At 44.1% G+C, this 17,993-nt stretch overlaps 1 protein-coding gene across 1 annotated transcript in view; it reads right to left on the minus strand.

Moving 5' to 3' along the window:
- Window positions 1-17,993, minus strand: part of LOC117367099 (ADP-ribosyl cyclase/cyclic ADP-ribose hydrolase 1-like) — a 60,700-nt gene that overhangs the window by 10,792 nt on the left and 31,915 nt on the right. Inside the window, 4 exon segments of the mRNA XM_033959363.1 lie at window positions 3,683-3,735; window positions 3,738-3,764; window positions 7,961-8,071; window positions 8,074-8,125. Of these exon segments, the coding sequence (XP_033815254.1) occupies window positions 3,683-3,735; window positions 3,738-3,764; window positions 7,961-8,071; window positions 8,074-8,125 (243 nt within the window).

Consider the following 17,993-nt stretch of genomic DNA (forward strand, 5'->3'; position numbering starts at 1 on the left):
ACTGTTTTATTTACTTTTCTGGGGGGTGAGAGGTGGTCAGTGACCACTGGGGTAGTGTGTTGGGGTGTCATGTGATCACTGGTCAATTTGGGCATCTTTTTGTCCCTTATTTTTTTTTGTTGGGAGTTAAAAGCAACCTAAAAAAAATAGGCTTTTAGCCTGGATTTGAATACTGCCAGAAAGGGAGATTAACACACTGACTCAGGCAGTCTGTCCCAGGAGTATGGTAAGCAAGAGAGAAGGAACATAGTCTAGAGTTGGCAGTAGAGGAGATAAGAGAGAGACTTCGCCCGAGCATAGGAAGAGATAAGAGAGGAAAAATACAAGGAGCTGCAGAGTGAATACACTTGTAAATTAATAAGAGTTTGAACTTGTATAGGGAAATGAAAGGGTGCCAATGAAGTAATCTGAGGAGAGGGATGATGTGAGCATAGCGACTTTGGGAGGAATATAAGTCGTGCAGCAGGAATTTTAAATGGATTGAAGGGAAGAGAGATGCTATGTGAAAGACCTGTTGCAGTAGTCTAGGTGAGAGGTGATAAGGCTGTGGATATGAGGGGTAGGGTCGTATTTTGGTGATTTTATAAAGAAAGAAAGAAATGACAGGTATTTGGCGGTCTGTTTGGATTTGTGCAGAGAAAAAGAGAGAGGAGTCCAAGATAACCCTAAGGTTTGCAAGCTGACAAGACAAGAAGGATGAGAGTGTTATCCACTGAGACAGAGAGTGGGAGGAGAGGAGAGGTAGGTTTAGATGAGGATAAGTAGCTCAGTTTGGCCATGTTCAGTTTTAAGTGGTGGTGGGACATCCAGGCAGCAATGTCAGACAGGCAGGCTGAGACTCGGGCCTGAATTCCTGTACAGAGATCTGGAAGTCATCAGCACAGAGGTGATATTGAAAACCCTGGGAGGAGATAAGAGGGAAAAGGTTTTCAGGATAGATAGTGGGATAGCCATGAGGAGGGATCCATCACTGCATATACTAAGGGAGAAAATTCTATAAAAGGCACTTAAAGTTAGGTACCTAAATAAATAGGCACCTAACTTCATTAGTAAATTGGCTTTAAACAAGCTCACAATTGGAAAAAATAGAATTTATTTGGGAGATGGGTGCCTATCTTCTTAGGTGCGATTCTACAAAAGATAGGTGCCTAACACCAAAGTAGGCGTGTTTAAGGGTGGAGGAAAGACTTAGACACCACTAAGCACAATTCTCTAAAGGACGTAGATGACTATAATGTAGGCCTTTAAAACCCTGGCCTACATTACAGATGCCTAAGTTTTAAGTTAGGCGCCACTAAGCGCAATACTGTAATAGGCGCCTAAGTGTGATTGACATGCAATAGGCGCCTAACTTTAGGCGCCCGTTACAGAATCTGGCCCTAAAGGTGCAATGATGAGAGAAAAGAAGAGAGCCAAGAAAGAACACAGTCCTGAAATCCAAGTGAGGACAGCGTATCAAGGAGAAGGTGGTGGTCTACAGTGTCAAAAGCAGCGGATAGATTAAGATGGATGAGGAAAGAATAAAGGTCTTTGGATCTAGCCAGGAACAGGTCATCAGAGACTTTAGCAAGGGCAGTTTCCATACAGTGCAGGGGGGCGAAAGCCTGATTGGAATGGGTCAAGAATAGCTAGGGATGACAGAACGTCAAGGCAACAGCAGTGAACAGCACATTCAAGTAGCTCTGGATAAGAAGGTGAGGAAGAGGATGGGCAACAATTGGAAGGCAGGTAGGATTCAGTGAAGGTTTTTTGAGAAGATGGTATAATTACGGCATCTTTGAAGACATCAGGGACAGTTGCAGTGAACAGTGATAGATTGAGATGTGACAAATGGACGGGATGACACTAGGAGAGAGAGTTATGAGTAGATGGATGAGAATAGATCAGAGAAGCAGGTAGTGAGTTTGAAGGAGGAATGAAAATGTGTAGTTTTCTCTTCAGTAATTTCAGGAAAGGAAGAACAGGATGGCAGAGGCCGAATAAGGGTTTGACAGAGTGGGTTGGGAGATGGAGAGGTGGAGAGGTGGCTTGGTTGAGAACTCAAGGTTAATCTTGTGAACCTCCTCATAGAGGTACTCAACTATTGTCTGGGGAGAAAGTGATGGAGAGGATGGAGGTGAGGGCACTTTGATTAGAGAGTTCAGTGTGGCAAAAAGACAGCAAGGGTTGACGCCGAGAAAGTTAGTCTAATGGGTGTAGACCCTGGCACAGGAACCTAAGTAGCAGATTTAGAGGTCAGCCAGGGCTGGGGTTTGGCTTGCCTTACAGAACGTGGAGTGGGAGGAGCAAGGGTATCAAAAGCAGAAGATAGACTGCCTCATTAACAGACTTGTATAGCATAGTGATTGAGAGGAGGGGGTGAAACAGTGATGGAGATAGTGCAAGGGTCAATAGCTTGAAGATTCCTAAATGTATTGATGGAGATTAACTGAATCGGGGGGGGGGGGAGGGGAGGGGAGGCAGATGATGATCAGAGAGGTTTAGAAATTTGTGATGGATCAGTTGAAGAAGACAAGATCAAGGCAGTGACCATTCTGGTGGGTAGGGGTGGTGGAGCACAGGTGAAGATTGAATGAGGATGTTAAGGCTAGAAGCATTAAGAGTGAGAGAGGTAATTAGTGTGAATATTGAAATGACCAAGAATGAGGAAAGGTTCAAGAAAGAAGGAAAGCCAGGAGTCAAAGTCAGTGAGAAAGAAAGAAAGGGACTTATCAGAGGGTTGGTAAATGACTATTACTCAGAGAGGATGAGCAAATAGACCAGTGGTTCCCAACCCTATCCTGAAGGACCATAAGTCAGTCTGGTTTTCCTTTTGTAAGTGGGTTGGTTTTGTTTTTTTTTTTCAAATATGGTTCAAAAAGATAGACACATATCTGAAAAATGGCCATTTTCAAAAAAACAAGATAGACGTTTTACAGTTTTGAAACTGTCATGTTCACTACTGGATTTTTGTGCATATTCTGCAAAATGTCCCAACTCAGATTTGGATGTCATATCAAAACTGCCCCTCTTAATCGCATATCTATTATCTACTTCTGTAGTTATGCAGTAATTGCAAAAAAATTATCACACTTTAGTAGACGTGACCCTTAATTACTGTAGCAAGTCTGAATGTATACAACTAATGGAGAGGGAGAAATTCCTCAGTTGCAATAAAAATTGGAGATATGGAAGCCAGGGCTTCTTTTAATCATAACTCTAATATTACATTTTAATTCAATGTGGCCTTAATTGCGGCATTTTTATGTTATATTAATCTTTGCCACTGTCTATGTGAACTGCAAGGAAGAAATGGGAAAATAAATGTAGGATAGGTGTACTACTAAGTGGTATTTTTCCATCAAGGGATTGTGTGTCACAGTGGTTAGAGCTATGGCCTCAGCATCCTGAGGTTGTGGGTTCAAAGCTCATGTGCTCCTTGTAACCCTAGGAAGTCACTTAATCCCCCATTGCCCCAGGTACATTAGAGTGTGAGCCCACCAGGACAGAGAGGGAAAAATGCTTGAGTACCTGAATGTAAACCACTTAAGCTATAAGTAGTATATAAATACTTAAATAAATTAACACCTCTTTAAGTTTATTTGCATCAGGTGTGTTTATCCGTGTTCATTGGTTAAAACTTATAAAATTATCCACTTAGAAAGATAGAAACCAAGGGCCCTGTTCATGAATATCTACCTACAGATTCAGATGCAATTTTCCACAATGAAGAAACAGGATTGTCCTCACATTCTTCCACGATGGACAAGATTGATAGTTAATACCTGAAAAAAAAAATATTATCAGCAATGGATCAGATCAAAACAGGTGACACACAGTAAAGTTTGTTCATTATACCCTTTCTTCACTCATCGTATCACATCTAAGTTAGAACTGATTTAGCCTTGAACATTCATGTTTAGAATCTTTGTAGAATTTTAAGATGGCGCCAACAAAATTATTTCTAGTTTAACCAAAACCACTGGGTATATAGTAATTATAATTATTATTATTATTTTCCAACAATATCACTAACTCCATCATTCTATAACTTGGCACCTAATGTTATAGAATAATATCACTTACATTCATCAGAGGGTGTCAGTAATAGGTTCTTATGCACGTAAGCACTAAGGGGGAAATTCTATAACCAGCGTCTAAATTTAGGCATCGGTAGGTGTTCTGCCAATGGTCAGAAAAGGCAGGGTTTAAGCACCTACCGACGCCTAAATAAACGGCGACTGAAATGGCCGCTGGAATCGCAGCTAGGAAGCCACTTTAGGCCACGGAACGCCTAAGTAGGTATGGCCAACCCCGAAGTGGTGTTAGAGCGATCTAAAGCGGCTACCCAGCCGCAAATCACCCCAAGATAGGTGGCTGAAATGTAGGCCTGGGAAACCCTACCCTACATTTCAACTGCCTACCTTTGCCTAGACCGCAGCACGCAATCGCGCAGGAAATTCCCCCCCCCCCTGCCCCAACAACTGAGCATGCAGGGATTCCCAAAGCCGCAATCCTGGTTACAGAATCGTGGCTTTGGGGAGTCCCTGCTGCTCAGCTGATGGGGGAGAGAAGGGAATTCCCTGCTGCAATCATCTGAGAGCGGCCGTGACAGGGAACCCCCGAACCCCACCACAATCAGTCAGCAGGAGAAATACCCACTCCGTACCTTCTGGCACTTCCCCTCCCTGCTAACACACCCGGCAGGAGGGATGCCCAATCCTCCTGCTGGCAGCCCCCCTAACATCCTCGGCAGGAGGGATTCCAAATCCCATCCAGTTGCTAACCCCTGTTAACATCCCTGGCAAGAGGGATGCCCAATCCCTCCTTCCAGCACCTCCCCCAAACATCCCCAGCAGGAAGGATGCCCAAACCCTCCTGCCTGCACCCCCCAAAACACCTCCTGCTTAGGATGTTAGTGGGGGAGGTGGCCGGCAGGAGGAGTGGGAATCTTTCTGCATTGCAGACTTGTTTGAGGATTCCCTGCCACAACTGCTCTCAGCCAATCGTGGCAAGGGAATTCCCCCCTTCCCTATCAGCTGAGAGCAGGGACTTCCCAAAGCTGTGTTCTATAACCGGCACCCCAATCTTGAAGCACAGCTAGCTGGAGTGTGCACCATTGTTTAAACTTTGACTGGGGCCACAAAACCTGACTAAAAATGTCATTGTCATTGTTTCTGAAGGAGGTATTGTTCTGTAGTGCCAATTATATATATATATTCAGTGCTGCTCTAGTATAGTTAAGTGCTACTATCCATTTAAATTAAACCTGAATTCCCATATAGCGACTGACTATCACTGCTATCCAGATAATCTGTGACTGATGCTTTCGTTTTGTCCTTCCACTGTATGGTATAGTATTCAGATTAAAAAAATCCTGTTGTTCAGAGCAATTTAGCCAACTGCTGACTTCTTAAATCGTTTGGTTGGTGCTAGCCGCTAATATTCAGTGACACTTAACCAGCTAAATGCTTCTGAATATCACAGTTAGTGCCGAACTTAAAAGCCGGCTATGTTGAGGGAGTTCCGGGGGCAGAATCAGTATTTGAACACTTAAGATCTGATATTCAGCCCTTAAGTGACCAGGTTATACCACTTAAAAGCCTATCCTAGTTTGTTATGTGGCTTAAGTGATGTGTTAGTCAGCTTAGTTAGCCAGTCTTTTTCAAAGAAGGTGAGTTTTTTCAAATGAAGGAAAACTCCGGAAGGAGAGGACATAGGATAAAGTTAAGAGGTGATAGGCTCAGAGTAATGTAAGAAAAATACTTCTTTACAGAAAGGGTGGTAGATGCGTGGGAATAGTCTCCCGATGGAGGTGGTAGATATGAAGACTGTATCTGAATTCAAGATAGCATAGGACAGGCAAGTGGGATCTCTTAAGTAGAGGAGGAGATAGTGGATGTTGTGGATGGGCAGATTGGATGAGCCATTTTGGCCCTTATCTGCCATCATGTTTCTATGTTTCTTAAAATCAACCGGATATTCTAAGCCAAAGCCCGTAGAGGTCCTCAGCTTTGAATATGTTATGTTATGTTAATCATGTTTTTTATTTCGCCTTTACCCATTCAGTTCAAGGTTGATTACATTACAAGAGTTTGGGTCATTTACCTAGGAAGTTACAATGGACAGTTTAGTATGACAAAGACATTCAATAGAGTTACTAGTACAGATAGATCAGTAGTATATTAATACAGTTAGGTCACAGAAATACATAGTTACAATTTCAAATAGGTCATCGTTGGATCATCGTTATATCCCAGGAGTTGCATCAGACAGTTTAGAAATGGGCTTTTACAATTACCATGAAATGCTTATAAAAGTTTTCTAAACCTGAGATAGTGGTCACAAGATCTTAGTATAAGTGGTAGTTGGTTCCAGGATTTTGATAATTGATATTGGATGGATAAGGTAATTTGCCTGTAGACTTTATATTGTTGCATGCTGGGAATTTTCAGTGGACAAAGGTTTCTGATGGAATATCTGCTGGAGGCACCCTGGGAGTAGACTGACCAACTCTGTTAGGTAATCAGAAGCATTCCCTGTCAGGATCTTAAAGGCAGAGTGATGCCTAATTTAAACTTGATCCTTACAGAGGTGAGCAAAACCACTCACCACCCAAAAGCTGAATGCTGACCTCCCATATTTTCAGCCCAATAGTGCACTTGTGTAAATGCTCACACCTAAATTCAAGGGAGACGAGGGGCTGCCGAAAAGTTCTCAGCCCAACCAAGAAGAGAATGAGGTGGAGCTATGAAACTCACAAGTTATATCCACTCTTTTCTTGACACTTTTCGTTTCATTTCATATCACCGAAACCAAAAGTGTCAAGAAAAGTGTGGAATAGCTGGTTAAGTTTCATGGCTCCGCATAATTCTCTTCTTGGTTGGGCTGAGAACATTTCAGCGGCCTCTCGTACAAGCATCACTTATAGTATTACTAGTTGCATATGCCTAAGTGTGCATCTTGCCCAAGACTCCAGTCCACTTGAATGTCCACCTGCAGAGTAACATACTATCAAAAATGTACATATACTTAGATTAGCATGTAACCAGATTATTATTTATGTGTGAAGTTTTCACAATATGCAATAAATGACAAGAATACAAGTATTTATAATGGAAAGGGCTGGGACTTGATATACCACTTTTCTGTGGTCACAGACAAAGCGGGTTTACAAATTTTATACAGATACATATTTTGTACTTGGGGCAAATGGTGGATTACCGTAAATGACTTCCCCAGATCACAAGGAGCTGCAGTGAGACTTGAACCCAGTTCTCCAGGTTCTCAGACCACTACATTAACCACTAGGACAAACTCTTCTACTGGCATACTTAGTGGCATCCTGCTACCTAGTTTCGGCCAGTTCCTTGCAGAATTAGCTCACAAGTTGCTGGAAATATACACATATAGGGAAGTTATACATTTCTGAGAAGAGAGGAAAACCCCTGGATATATTCACATATAGGGAAGTTATACATTTCTGAGAAGAGAAAAAAACCTCTTCCAGTAAGAAAGCGGTCTCTACCTAGCTGCCTTGCCTCACAGCTTTTGTGAAGGGGATGGAGGAAAAGGCAGTTTAATCATCTGCTTGTTTGAATGCCCAGCAAAATCAGCATGTTCCTTATCTCAGAGCAAAGCCACTGTGGCCCTTCTGGCTGCTGCAGTTATAATTGACAGAACTTTACACTACAAACGTTGTATTCCATATGGTTCTCCGCTAGTGAAGTACAGCACAACTCGGACCCTGAAGGAGTGTTTCTCTGAAACACATGCCGTGCTGGGTCCATTTTCCCATGTAAATGAGAGCCATCTCTTGGAAAAACATTTTATTGACTCCAAATGAAAGTTCCTGTAGCCTTGTACATTCCTCTCTGCAGTTTTTGATATCTTTACTGGGCACCAGTAAAGGTATAGCTTGTTTTTGGAAAGTGGCCCCCCATATTTTTCAATGTAGGGAGCACTTTTTCTGCAACCTCACAATGTAGCTCAGGAAACAACAAAATTCTTACTGGACTAGAAAGTTTGCCACACCAAGTGAGGCCATCAGCCAAATAACCCAACATTGTGTTTTCCAGGGTAACAAGATTGAAGACACTTTTGTATACTGATGAACCAGATCATTTGTTTTGCTCCAAAACACCGACTAAGTGGAAAAGAAAAGATTCTTATTTTGTAGGCAAAAAATATATAAATAAGGCCCCCTTTTATGAAGCTTGGGGTTAGAATTTTTTCTTTCTCTCCGGGCACTGCATTAAAAACTCTGATGCTTAAAAGGAATTCTATGAACGTCAAGTTTTTACTGCAGCGGCCGGTTGATAAAAAACCCCTAACCCAGCATTCATAAAAGGGGGCCTAAAATTAAAAAGCACTGTTATTTATTTCTTTATTTAGGCATTGGAGCACTTACCTAGCCTGCCTGCACTAAAAAACCTCTAGTGCAGCTTGATAAAATTACGTGTTAAATAATTTTATTATATCAGCAAATCACAGTGAAATACAGACCACGATAACATTTTGTAGAATAACAAAACTTTCCCAAATCCCCTGCCCACCCAAACAACCCCCCCCCCACCCCACCCGGCAGCAGCAGCGGGCAACAATATTGGTGAAGGTAACTCAACAATGTAGGGAGTGAAAATCAAGTCACACATCCCAAAGTTGTTGTTGAATAGTCGGGACACAAGTTGAAACTGAAGAGGTACCAGCATTGGCGAAACAAGCCGTCCCTTTTTGTTGCTAAGTCCAGAATGTCCCGTCGTTCGAGCAACATTTGCTGTAACATGAGTGATCGCCACTGTTGAAGAGAAGGAGGTTGAGGCGAAAGCCACTGAGTCAATATACATTTCCTGCCCATAAGTACAGTCCTTTCGAGGAACAGCGCACACGCCCGGTCTCGGCGGATGAAAGCGAATTTGCAAAGTTTATAAGAAAACTGGGGTGTAACCTCCATGAGCAACCCCACAGCTTGGCCACCGCAGACACCAAAGTCAGCCAAAATGTAGACACTAGAGGGCAGGTCCAAAACATATGTCCAAAGGACGCCAGTGGATGGGCACATTTTCCACAGCTAGACGACGCGCTAATCCCCATTGTCAGAGCCCTCTTAGGTGGGATAGAACGCTCGTAACAGGAATTTGTAATTACGCTCCCTCTCTACGGAAGATAGTGTAGGATCAGTCCCCCACAAAGAATGCCCTTCGTAGCATCTCATCAGATACCGGTACTTGAAGGTCAAATTGTCCATTCTGGGCTAGCGTTAAGAAGGTCCCCACTCTCCGGAGATGTCCTGCAGGAACCTATGATAAAAAATTATCAACGGGACCTGTTCCTGGGCCGTCAAGTCAAGCGCTTCTCGTAAACTAGATTGCACATCCTCTCTCAAACGTGCCGAAAGTCAAGGTCTGTAAGTAGTGGGAAAGTTGTCGAAAAAGCAAGCCAGTCCCCCGGTAAACATAATTGAATTTGGTCTGCAGTTCAGCAAACGGGGTAGGGACACCGGTGTCTTGCACTGCCTGAAACAAGTAGAGAAGGCCCAAGAGAAGACCAACGGCGTACAGCTGCCGAGTCCAAGCCAGGTGGGAAGTCTCCGTTGCCAGCCACCGGGAGATAAGGCGTTGCTTCAGAGGAGATTTTCAATACCCTACATAACCTTTTACCAAGCTGTAACGCATGACCTGCAAAAAAGGGGTGGAAATGCAGCAAGGGCAAATCTGGCAGATGTCGAATATGTATTAGGTAACTAAAGTTATAAGGTCTAAAATCAAGACATTCATTCTCCGGCAGGGGAAAACCATGTAGAATTGCAAAACCAGTCATGCAAATGTCTTAATTGGCATGCAAGAGCAAATCGGGAATATCTAGCAAGCCCAATCCCCCCCGATGTTTCGGCAGCATCAATTTGGATAATGCTATCCTCGCCCGTTTTCCTTGCCACAAATAGGCAGAGAGGTATGAGTTGAGTCGTGTTAAGTGTAAGGGATGTGAGCATAATAGGCAGCATTTGCAGTATATAAAGCCATTGTGGGAGGAGCATCATATTGTATAATGCTATTCGACCAGAAAGTGATAGGGGAAGCGCCCTCCAACCAGCCAGGGTGGTCTGTGTTCGATGAAGTAACGGTGTAACATTGACGGAATATAGTCTGTCCAGGTCCTGAGGAAGCACCACCCCCAAATAGGTCAACTGAGATGGAGCCCACTGTAATGGGAAGTCTCCCCTGCCAACCCATACGTACCGCAGGTGACGTGGGCAGTGCCAAGGACTTCTGCTTATTAAGCACTAGACCTGAAATAGAGATTAAATTCATCCAGAAGTTCCAGTGCTCGGGCAAAGAACGGTGTGGAGAACCCAACGTAAGCAGAAGATCATCCGCAAATGCCAGCACCCTCAGCTGCGAAGAGCCCTCTGGTAACACCCACAATTTCATCATCCTTCTGTAAGGTACGTAACAAGGGATCTAAGTACAAAAGAAAAAGTAGTGGTGACAATGGACAATCCTTGTCGAGTCCCTGTGCCCACCGAGAAAGAGGGAGAACGCACCCCATTAACCAAAACCGACGCTTTGGGTCCAGAATAAAGTGCGAGTATCCACGCCATGTAACTATCTGGGAACCCCATGTGATATAAAACTTGGAAAAGATAATGCCAGTGTACTTTATCAAAAGCTTTCGCCGCATCCAACCCCACCAGCAACCCAGAGACCGGGCCCGCTGAGCTCGGGAGAAGGCCAGAAGTACCCGACGCACATTAAGTACCGATTGACGAGAACGTACAAAGCCCACCTGTTCTTGCACAATAATAGTAGGAAGCAGGGTGGCTAGCCTGTCCGCTAAAACTCGCGCCAAAATTTTTAAGTCAACATTTAATAATGATATCGGTCGATATGATTCGATGTCAGTCAGCGGTTTAGATGGTTTCGGTATCAGAGTGATCAACGCGTCATTCGCATACCTCGGAAGGGTGCCACACTTCTGAACCTCAGAGTAATAATTCAAAAGGGACCCCCCTACAGAGGACGATAAGATCTTAAAAAATTCTGGGGAGAATCCGTCCGGACCAGGAGCCGTGCAGGGCTTCAAAGTTTTAATTGCCTGCAGGACTTCCTGTAATTGTAGAGGGTTATCCAATCGAGATATCTGAGCTGCCGACAACTTAGGCATCCCGGCATCTTCTAGATAATCCCTCACATCCGGGCCTGAGTATGGCTTCGGGGAGGAATAGAAGGCTTCAAAATAATTCTTAAAGCATGTGGAAATGTCTGTCGCGGATGTCAGGAGTTTCCCAGACCTCTCTTTTATCATCGCTATGTATCGAGAACCCTTCCAGCTTTTTGCTACAGACGCTAATAGCTTCCCAGTTTTGTTACCATATTTATAAAAGTTATATTTACGGAAAAATAATAATTTTTTAGTCCTCTCATGATAAGAGAGTTTAATTCAGCCAACGCAGCGGTATATGCCTCCCTGACGGTCGCAGAGGGATTACGTAGCAACTCCCGTTTCAGGCTAGTCGACTGCCTTTCGAGTAATAGTATGCGGTGTGCTATTCTCCGCGTCCGGGATGCCACATAAGCGATCACATCTCCACGTAACACTGCCTTAGCCGCGTCCCAGAATAATATAGGATTATCTATGTGTTGTGCATTAAAAGTACAGTATTCCTCCCATTTGCCAGATAAAAATTCCCGAAAATTGAGGGTCAGTATGTAAATAGGAAGGGAATCTCCATCCTGGACCATTGCCTACGGGACCCCCCACCGCTACATCTAACCAAATCATATGATGGTCAGAAATCTCAAGAGGGCCAATAGTTGCCTCTGACACCCAGGCAAACTTGTGTTCAGAGATTAAGGTATAATCAATTCTGGAAAAGGTCCCATGTGCCCTGGATTGATGAGTATAGTCCCTGTCGGTGGGGTGTAGCAACCTCCAGGGGTCCACCAACCCCAAAGCTCGACACAGATAGGGGACTCCCTTTGTCTGTCGTACCATCGAGGGCCCTGTCCCTCCAGAGCGATCTACACCCGGGTCCAGCACTTGATTCAAGTCACCCACCAATATCAGTGGGTCACCCGAATTTTGCAGACATAAGTTAACCAGATTTTGAAAGAAGGAGTGTTGATATCCATTAGGGCCATATCCCACCAATATTCTAAATGATCCACCCGGTCCCAGCACCTTCACTAACAAATATCTGCCCTGTGGATCTCGTCTCAGGACCTGGACAGAGCATGGTAATCCTTTTCTAATCAATATAGCCACCCCTGCCTTCTTCCCTGGCGAGGATGCATAGTACAACTCCCCAACCCAGCCTCTCCTAAGCTTTTGATGCTCATTATCAGTAAGTCTAGTTTCCTGGAGGCAAGCTATATCAACCGAATGATGTTTCAACTGTGATAAAATCTTTGTGCGCTTGGAAGGCGATGTAATGCCCGATACATTCCAGGAGAGTATACGAAGTTTCCTATCACCCATGACTCTCCCCACCTAGTAAGTCATAGTAAGGAAGCCTTCCGGAAATGATAGTCTCAGGGCGCCCAGCCTCACCCCAAGACTGTACATACACACTCCATGCACACCATATATCTGGTCCCAAAAAGTACATCAACCACAAAGAAAAACAATAGAAAGAAAACACAATTTGTCCCATAAGTACCGCTGCTGCCACCCAAACATACCCCCCCCCCAAATCCCCCAACAATCCCTCACAGCCCCATCCTGTGGGAGAAGAGCAGATCACGAAAGATGCCTGCCCCAGGGCCACCCTGGCCTGCAAATGAATAAACTGAAAAGAAGGTCAAAACAGGGTCCTTCTATGCAGGGAAGGTATTAACAGTAACAGTCAAGCTGCGCCAGCCCTCCTAGGAAATGGACAGTGCCCAGAGTCAAACCTGTCCTGGATTTGATGTTTTAAGCAAGGATATGAGTTCAGCAGCCGCCTCGGGAGACTGGAAGGACTTCCAGACTCCATTTCTTAGGATCCGTAATTGAGCTGGGTAGTTAAATTGAAATCGCATCTAAGCTCAGATAGTTGTGAGCAGAGTGAGTAAAAGGGTCGCCTCCGTTCCTGAAGCGCCAGCGAGAAATCCTGGCTGAGTCGGACCAAAGCGCCATCATATTTCAGGGCATCCCTTTTATTGCGGTAAAGTTGTAATAGTTCCACCTTATGTCTGAAGTTAAGTAACTTCATTATGACCACACGTGGACGTGCCTCCAGATCCGGGCGACGGCCCAGGCGGTGCGCACGTTCGATACGAAGAGGCCCCAATGAGGGAGGTAATGGTAGCTCCTCTCTCAGCCACTTCTCCAGTACCTCCAGCAGGTCACGGTCAGGGATCGTCTCAGGGATTCCTAGCAGGCGCAGGTTCGAGCGTCTAGAACGATTTTCCAGATCGTCCAATTTCTCAGCCTGCGCCCGAACCTGCGCCCGCAACTCGGTGAACTCAGCGCCCTGAGCAGTAGATGTATCGTCTAAGGTGGAAACCCGTTGTTCCAGCTCGGTAGTGCGCGCCGCTGCCGCTGCCAGCAGAGTTTCAATATTCATAATTTGTGCTGTTAAAGTCTCAAGTTTAGGCCCCAGTACCTGTGCCAATGCCTCCTTGATGTCACTCAGGGCGGTCTCAGTTAGATTCGAGACCGCCGCCACGGGGCTCGCCGCCATTTTATTTTCAGCAGGCCGCGCTCGGTCTCGGATTTTGCGGGCGGATTTCGGTAGCATAGACTCCCGGGATCTAGTGAGGTACCGTTCCATGCACCCAGACCGATCTCGGAAGCGGCGAAATCGCAACAGGCACCGTGGGGAAGCGTCGGTTATGGCCCAGCATGCAGGCAGCCCCGGAGCTAGTAAGGACACGTCCTCACACGCTCATAGCATCACGTGATCTCTCACAGCAGCTTGATAAATTAAATTAAAACTAAACTAAACCTTAAGTTTATAACCGCATCCTCTCCATAGAGATGGAGCTCGGCACGGTTTACAGGAACTTTACTATAAGGAGGGAAAAACATAATAAGAATTAGTGAATTATTAAAGAGGGTAGCAAGATTTACATTTTTGAAAATAGCCAAGTTTTCAGATGCTTTCGGAATAATTGGAAGGAGCCCAGATTCCGCAGCAGGGCAGGAAGGTTATTCCAAAGCTCAGTGATTTTAAAGAAGAGAGATTTCCCTAATTTTCCAGCACAGATAACACCTTTTAGCAAGGGGAAAGATAGTTTAAGCTTTTGGATGGATCTGGTAGTGTCAGGTCTCATAAAATTCCAAGATAGTGGAATTAGAGAAGCAAGAATGCCATGCAAGATCTTGAATGTTAGGCAGGGCACACTTAAAGTGAACCCTAGAAATTACTGGAAGCCAGTGAAGTTTTGACAGAAGCAGGGAAACATGAATCAAAATTTACTTTAAAGGGGAGGGTAAATTTTTTAATTAAGAATTAGAATTTTCATCCTGCAAAATAAAGAAAATGTTCAAAGAAAATACACCATGAATATCACCACTTTTTAAAAGGAAAATAATTTAGTCCACATGATGAGAAGAAAAAGGCGCCAAATATACTACCAACCATTCTAACAATGAACTAAAAGGAAGACAAACTGCTAGGAGGTGATAAAACAAATAATTTGTGATTCAATAACATCCTACATCTACTGACATCAATTAAGATAATTTAAAGAGATTTCCATGCAAGAAAACTTTCCAAATGAAGATGTGACCAGAAATTAAGGAGAAAACTGAGGTCTCAACTGAAGGAGAAGATGTCCTATGCAAATAAGTTTGCCCTGGTCACAAAACAAGAAGGAAAATATAATTTAACTACTTTATACCAATTACCACTAGCTTGCTTTTATACATGGAGGCAGATTTTAGATAGCATATGGAGAGGGGAATTCAGGACATGTGCTATTCTCACACTATTTTACCAGGGGATCTGCCAAACATTAATAGCATTCTGTAAACTAGCAACATGGCTGTATATCCACACCTCTCCATGTCCAGAGGGAACAGTGATTTTTGAGAGCTACAAGTAGGGGAAAAATCATTATCCAATTCACTGCTCCCTCACCAAATAGCCCTGATCAGTGGCACTCTTTCACCAGGTTCCCCCATTCCCCAACAGAATGCTACTATCCCAACTGTATTTTATCCATATGAGGAAGCCTAACCTGAAGTTGTAGTCTAATCTAATAAGAACATAAGAATAGCCTTACTGGGTCAGACCAATGGACCATCAAGCCCAGTAGCCCGTTCTCACGGTGGCCAATCCAGGTCACTAGTACCTGACAAAAAACTCAAAGAGTTTTTCCATGCTACTAATCCAGGACAAGCAGTGGCATGCCCCCATGTCTTTCTCAATAACAGACTATGGACTTATCCTCCAGGAAATTGTCCAAACCTTTCTTAAAACCAGCTACACTAGCTGCTCTTACCACAACCACTGGCAATGCATTCCAGAGCTTAACTATTCTCTGAGTGAAAAAAATATATTTCCTCCTATTGGTTTTAAAAGTATTTCCCTGCAACTTCATCAAGTGTCCCCTAGTCTTTGTAATTTTTAACGGGGTAAAAAATTGATCCACTTGTATCTATTCTACTCCACTCAAGATTTTGTAGACTTCAATCATATCACTCCTCAGCTGTCTCTTTTATAGTCTTTCCTTATACGAGAGGAGTTCTATCCCCTTTATCTCTTGGTCGTTTTTCCCTGAACCTTTTCTAGTGCCACTGTATCTTTCTTGAGATAAGCAGGCCAGAATTTAACGCAATACTCCAGGTGAGGTCGCACCACGGAGTGATACAGAGGCATTATACATTCTTAGGCCCTCTTTTATTAAGGTGTGCTAAGCGTTTTAGCGCGCATTTATCGCACCACTAAATCAACACGCGTGCTAAACACTAACGCGTCCATAGAATAACATGCACACGTTAGTGTTTAGCAACATGTTTAGCGTGCACTACTATTTAGCATGCGCTAAAAAGCATAGCGCACCTTAGTAAAAGAGGGGGTTAGTCTTTAAATAATTACTAGCATCTTGTTTGCTTTTTTGGCTGCCGCCGCACATTGGACGGAAAATTTCATCGTATTGTCTACAATGATACCCAGATACTTTTCTTGGGTGCTAGCCCCCAAGGTGGACCCTAGCATCCGGTAACTGTGTTTTGAGTTATTCTTCCCAATGTGCATCACTTTGCATTTGTCCACATTAAATTTCATCTGCCACTTGGACGCCCAGCCTTCCAATTTCCTAAGGTCTGCCTGTAGTTTTTCACAATCTGCATGCGTTTTAACCATTTTGGAATAGTTTAGTGTCATCTGCAAATTTAATCACCTCACTCATCTTTCCAATTTCCAGATCATTTATAAATAAGGTAAATAGTACCGGTCCCAGTTGCAACTGATCTTTTTAGCTTCTTTTTAATCATTTTCCACATTTTATCATCGTTGCTCTTTTTAAAAATTAAATCAGGTTTCAGGTTTATTAAAAATTTGATATACTGCCTTAATAAAAATTCAAAGCGGTTTTACATAATATAAAAAGAAATTACAAACAATGCTACAAACAATCAAGTGCACTGACAAACATTAACTTACCGATACAAGATGGAGAAGGGCAGAAATACAATTTGTATAAAGAGAAAGAGAGGGTAAGAGGGATCAAGACAAAAGGAAGGGGAACAAAGTATAAAAAGTCTAGAATAAAGTAAAATAAACTAAAATGATTAAAAGATGGCAAGGAACAGATTTCCATTACTGTCCTTAAAGGACTATTATACACCATATGTGTCTTTAAAAAGAAAAGCCTTCAAGTTACTTTTAAAATTTATCAAGGGATGTAATTTCTCTTATATAATTTGGTGCTGAATTCCAGAAGGTAGGGGCCGTGACAGGAAAAATGCTAGTGCGCATAGTGTTAATGTATCTTAAAGAGGGAATGGATAGCAAGTTTTGAATAGATGAACGCAATGTACGATGGGAGGTATAAGGAGATTAATAGCCTGTTAATGGAATCAGGTTGGCCGGAAGATTTCTTTTGCAACGTCATTCCCAGTATCAGTTCAAATTTGATCTGCCTGGTGTATAATATTATAGGTACCGTATAACTCGAATATAAACTGGGATTTTTGGGCCAAAACCAGGCCCAAAAATGGGGGTCACGGTTTATATTCGGGTCATACCCCAGTGACCACCCGAAACCCTCCCGGACTTCCTGCAGGCCTGCCTTAGGCTGGGACAGGAAGGATCCCTCTCATCTCCTGCCCCGGCCGACACTAACAATTACCACCCTCCCTTCCTTCCCTCCCTTGCTTACCTGTTTGTTCCTTGGTGGTTCAGCATGTACCCCCCCCTGCTGAAATCCTCCAAAAGATTGTAAAAGTAAGTAGTGAGCGGTGCACCCAAGCCGGCACGCAGTAGCGAGCTTTTTCGTGCTGCCGGCCGGCCCTGCACCACTCCTTGATAGGCTGCCACAAGAACCGCGAATCCCGCAAGAATTTGTGGCAGCCGATCAATGAGCGGTGCAGGGCCGGCCGGCAGCACGAAAAGCTCGCTGCTGCATGCTGGTCTGGGTGCACCGCTGGCTACTTACCTTTACAATCTTCTGGAGGATTTCAGCGCGGGATACACGCTGGACCACCAGGGAAACAAACAGATACACGAGGGAGGGAAGGAGGGAGGGTGGTAATTGTTAGTGTCGGCCGTGGAAGGGGACAGGAGGGATCCTTCCTGTCCTGGCCTACCACTAGGTGGTTTAAGTTAAGGGGAATGGTTACCAGTAATCTGCTGGCTGAGTTAGAGGGCAGAGGGGGAGTATGGGACAATCAAGTCATTGTGACATCACTGATGAGGTTGGCTCTTTTTAAGGGGAAGAGGGTACAGAGAAGGTGGGACTGTGTTCAGAGCCTGGCAGGGAAGGGGGCTTGGTTCACAGCCTGGTAGGGAATGGGGACTGAGTACAGGGTAGGGAGGGAAGGGGGCTGGGTGCAGAACTTGGCAGGGAGGGGGGCTGAGTGCAGAA

The sequence above is a fragment of the Geotrypetes seraphini genome, chromosome 1 (assembly GCF_902459505.1).
Source record: "Geotrypetes seraphini chromosome 1, aGeoSer1.1, whole genome shotgun sequence".
In the NCBI taxonomy this organism is placed as follows: Eukaryota; Metazoa; Chordata; class Amphibia; order Gymnophiona; family Dermophiidae; genus Geotrypetes; species Geotrypetes seraphini.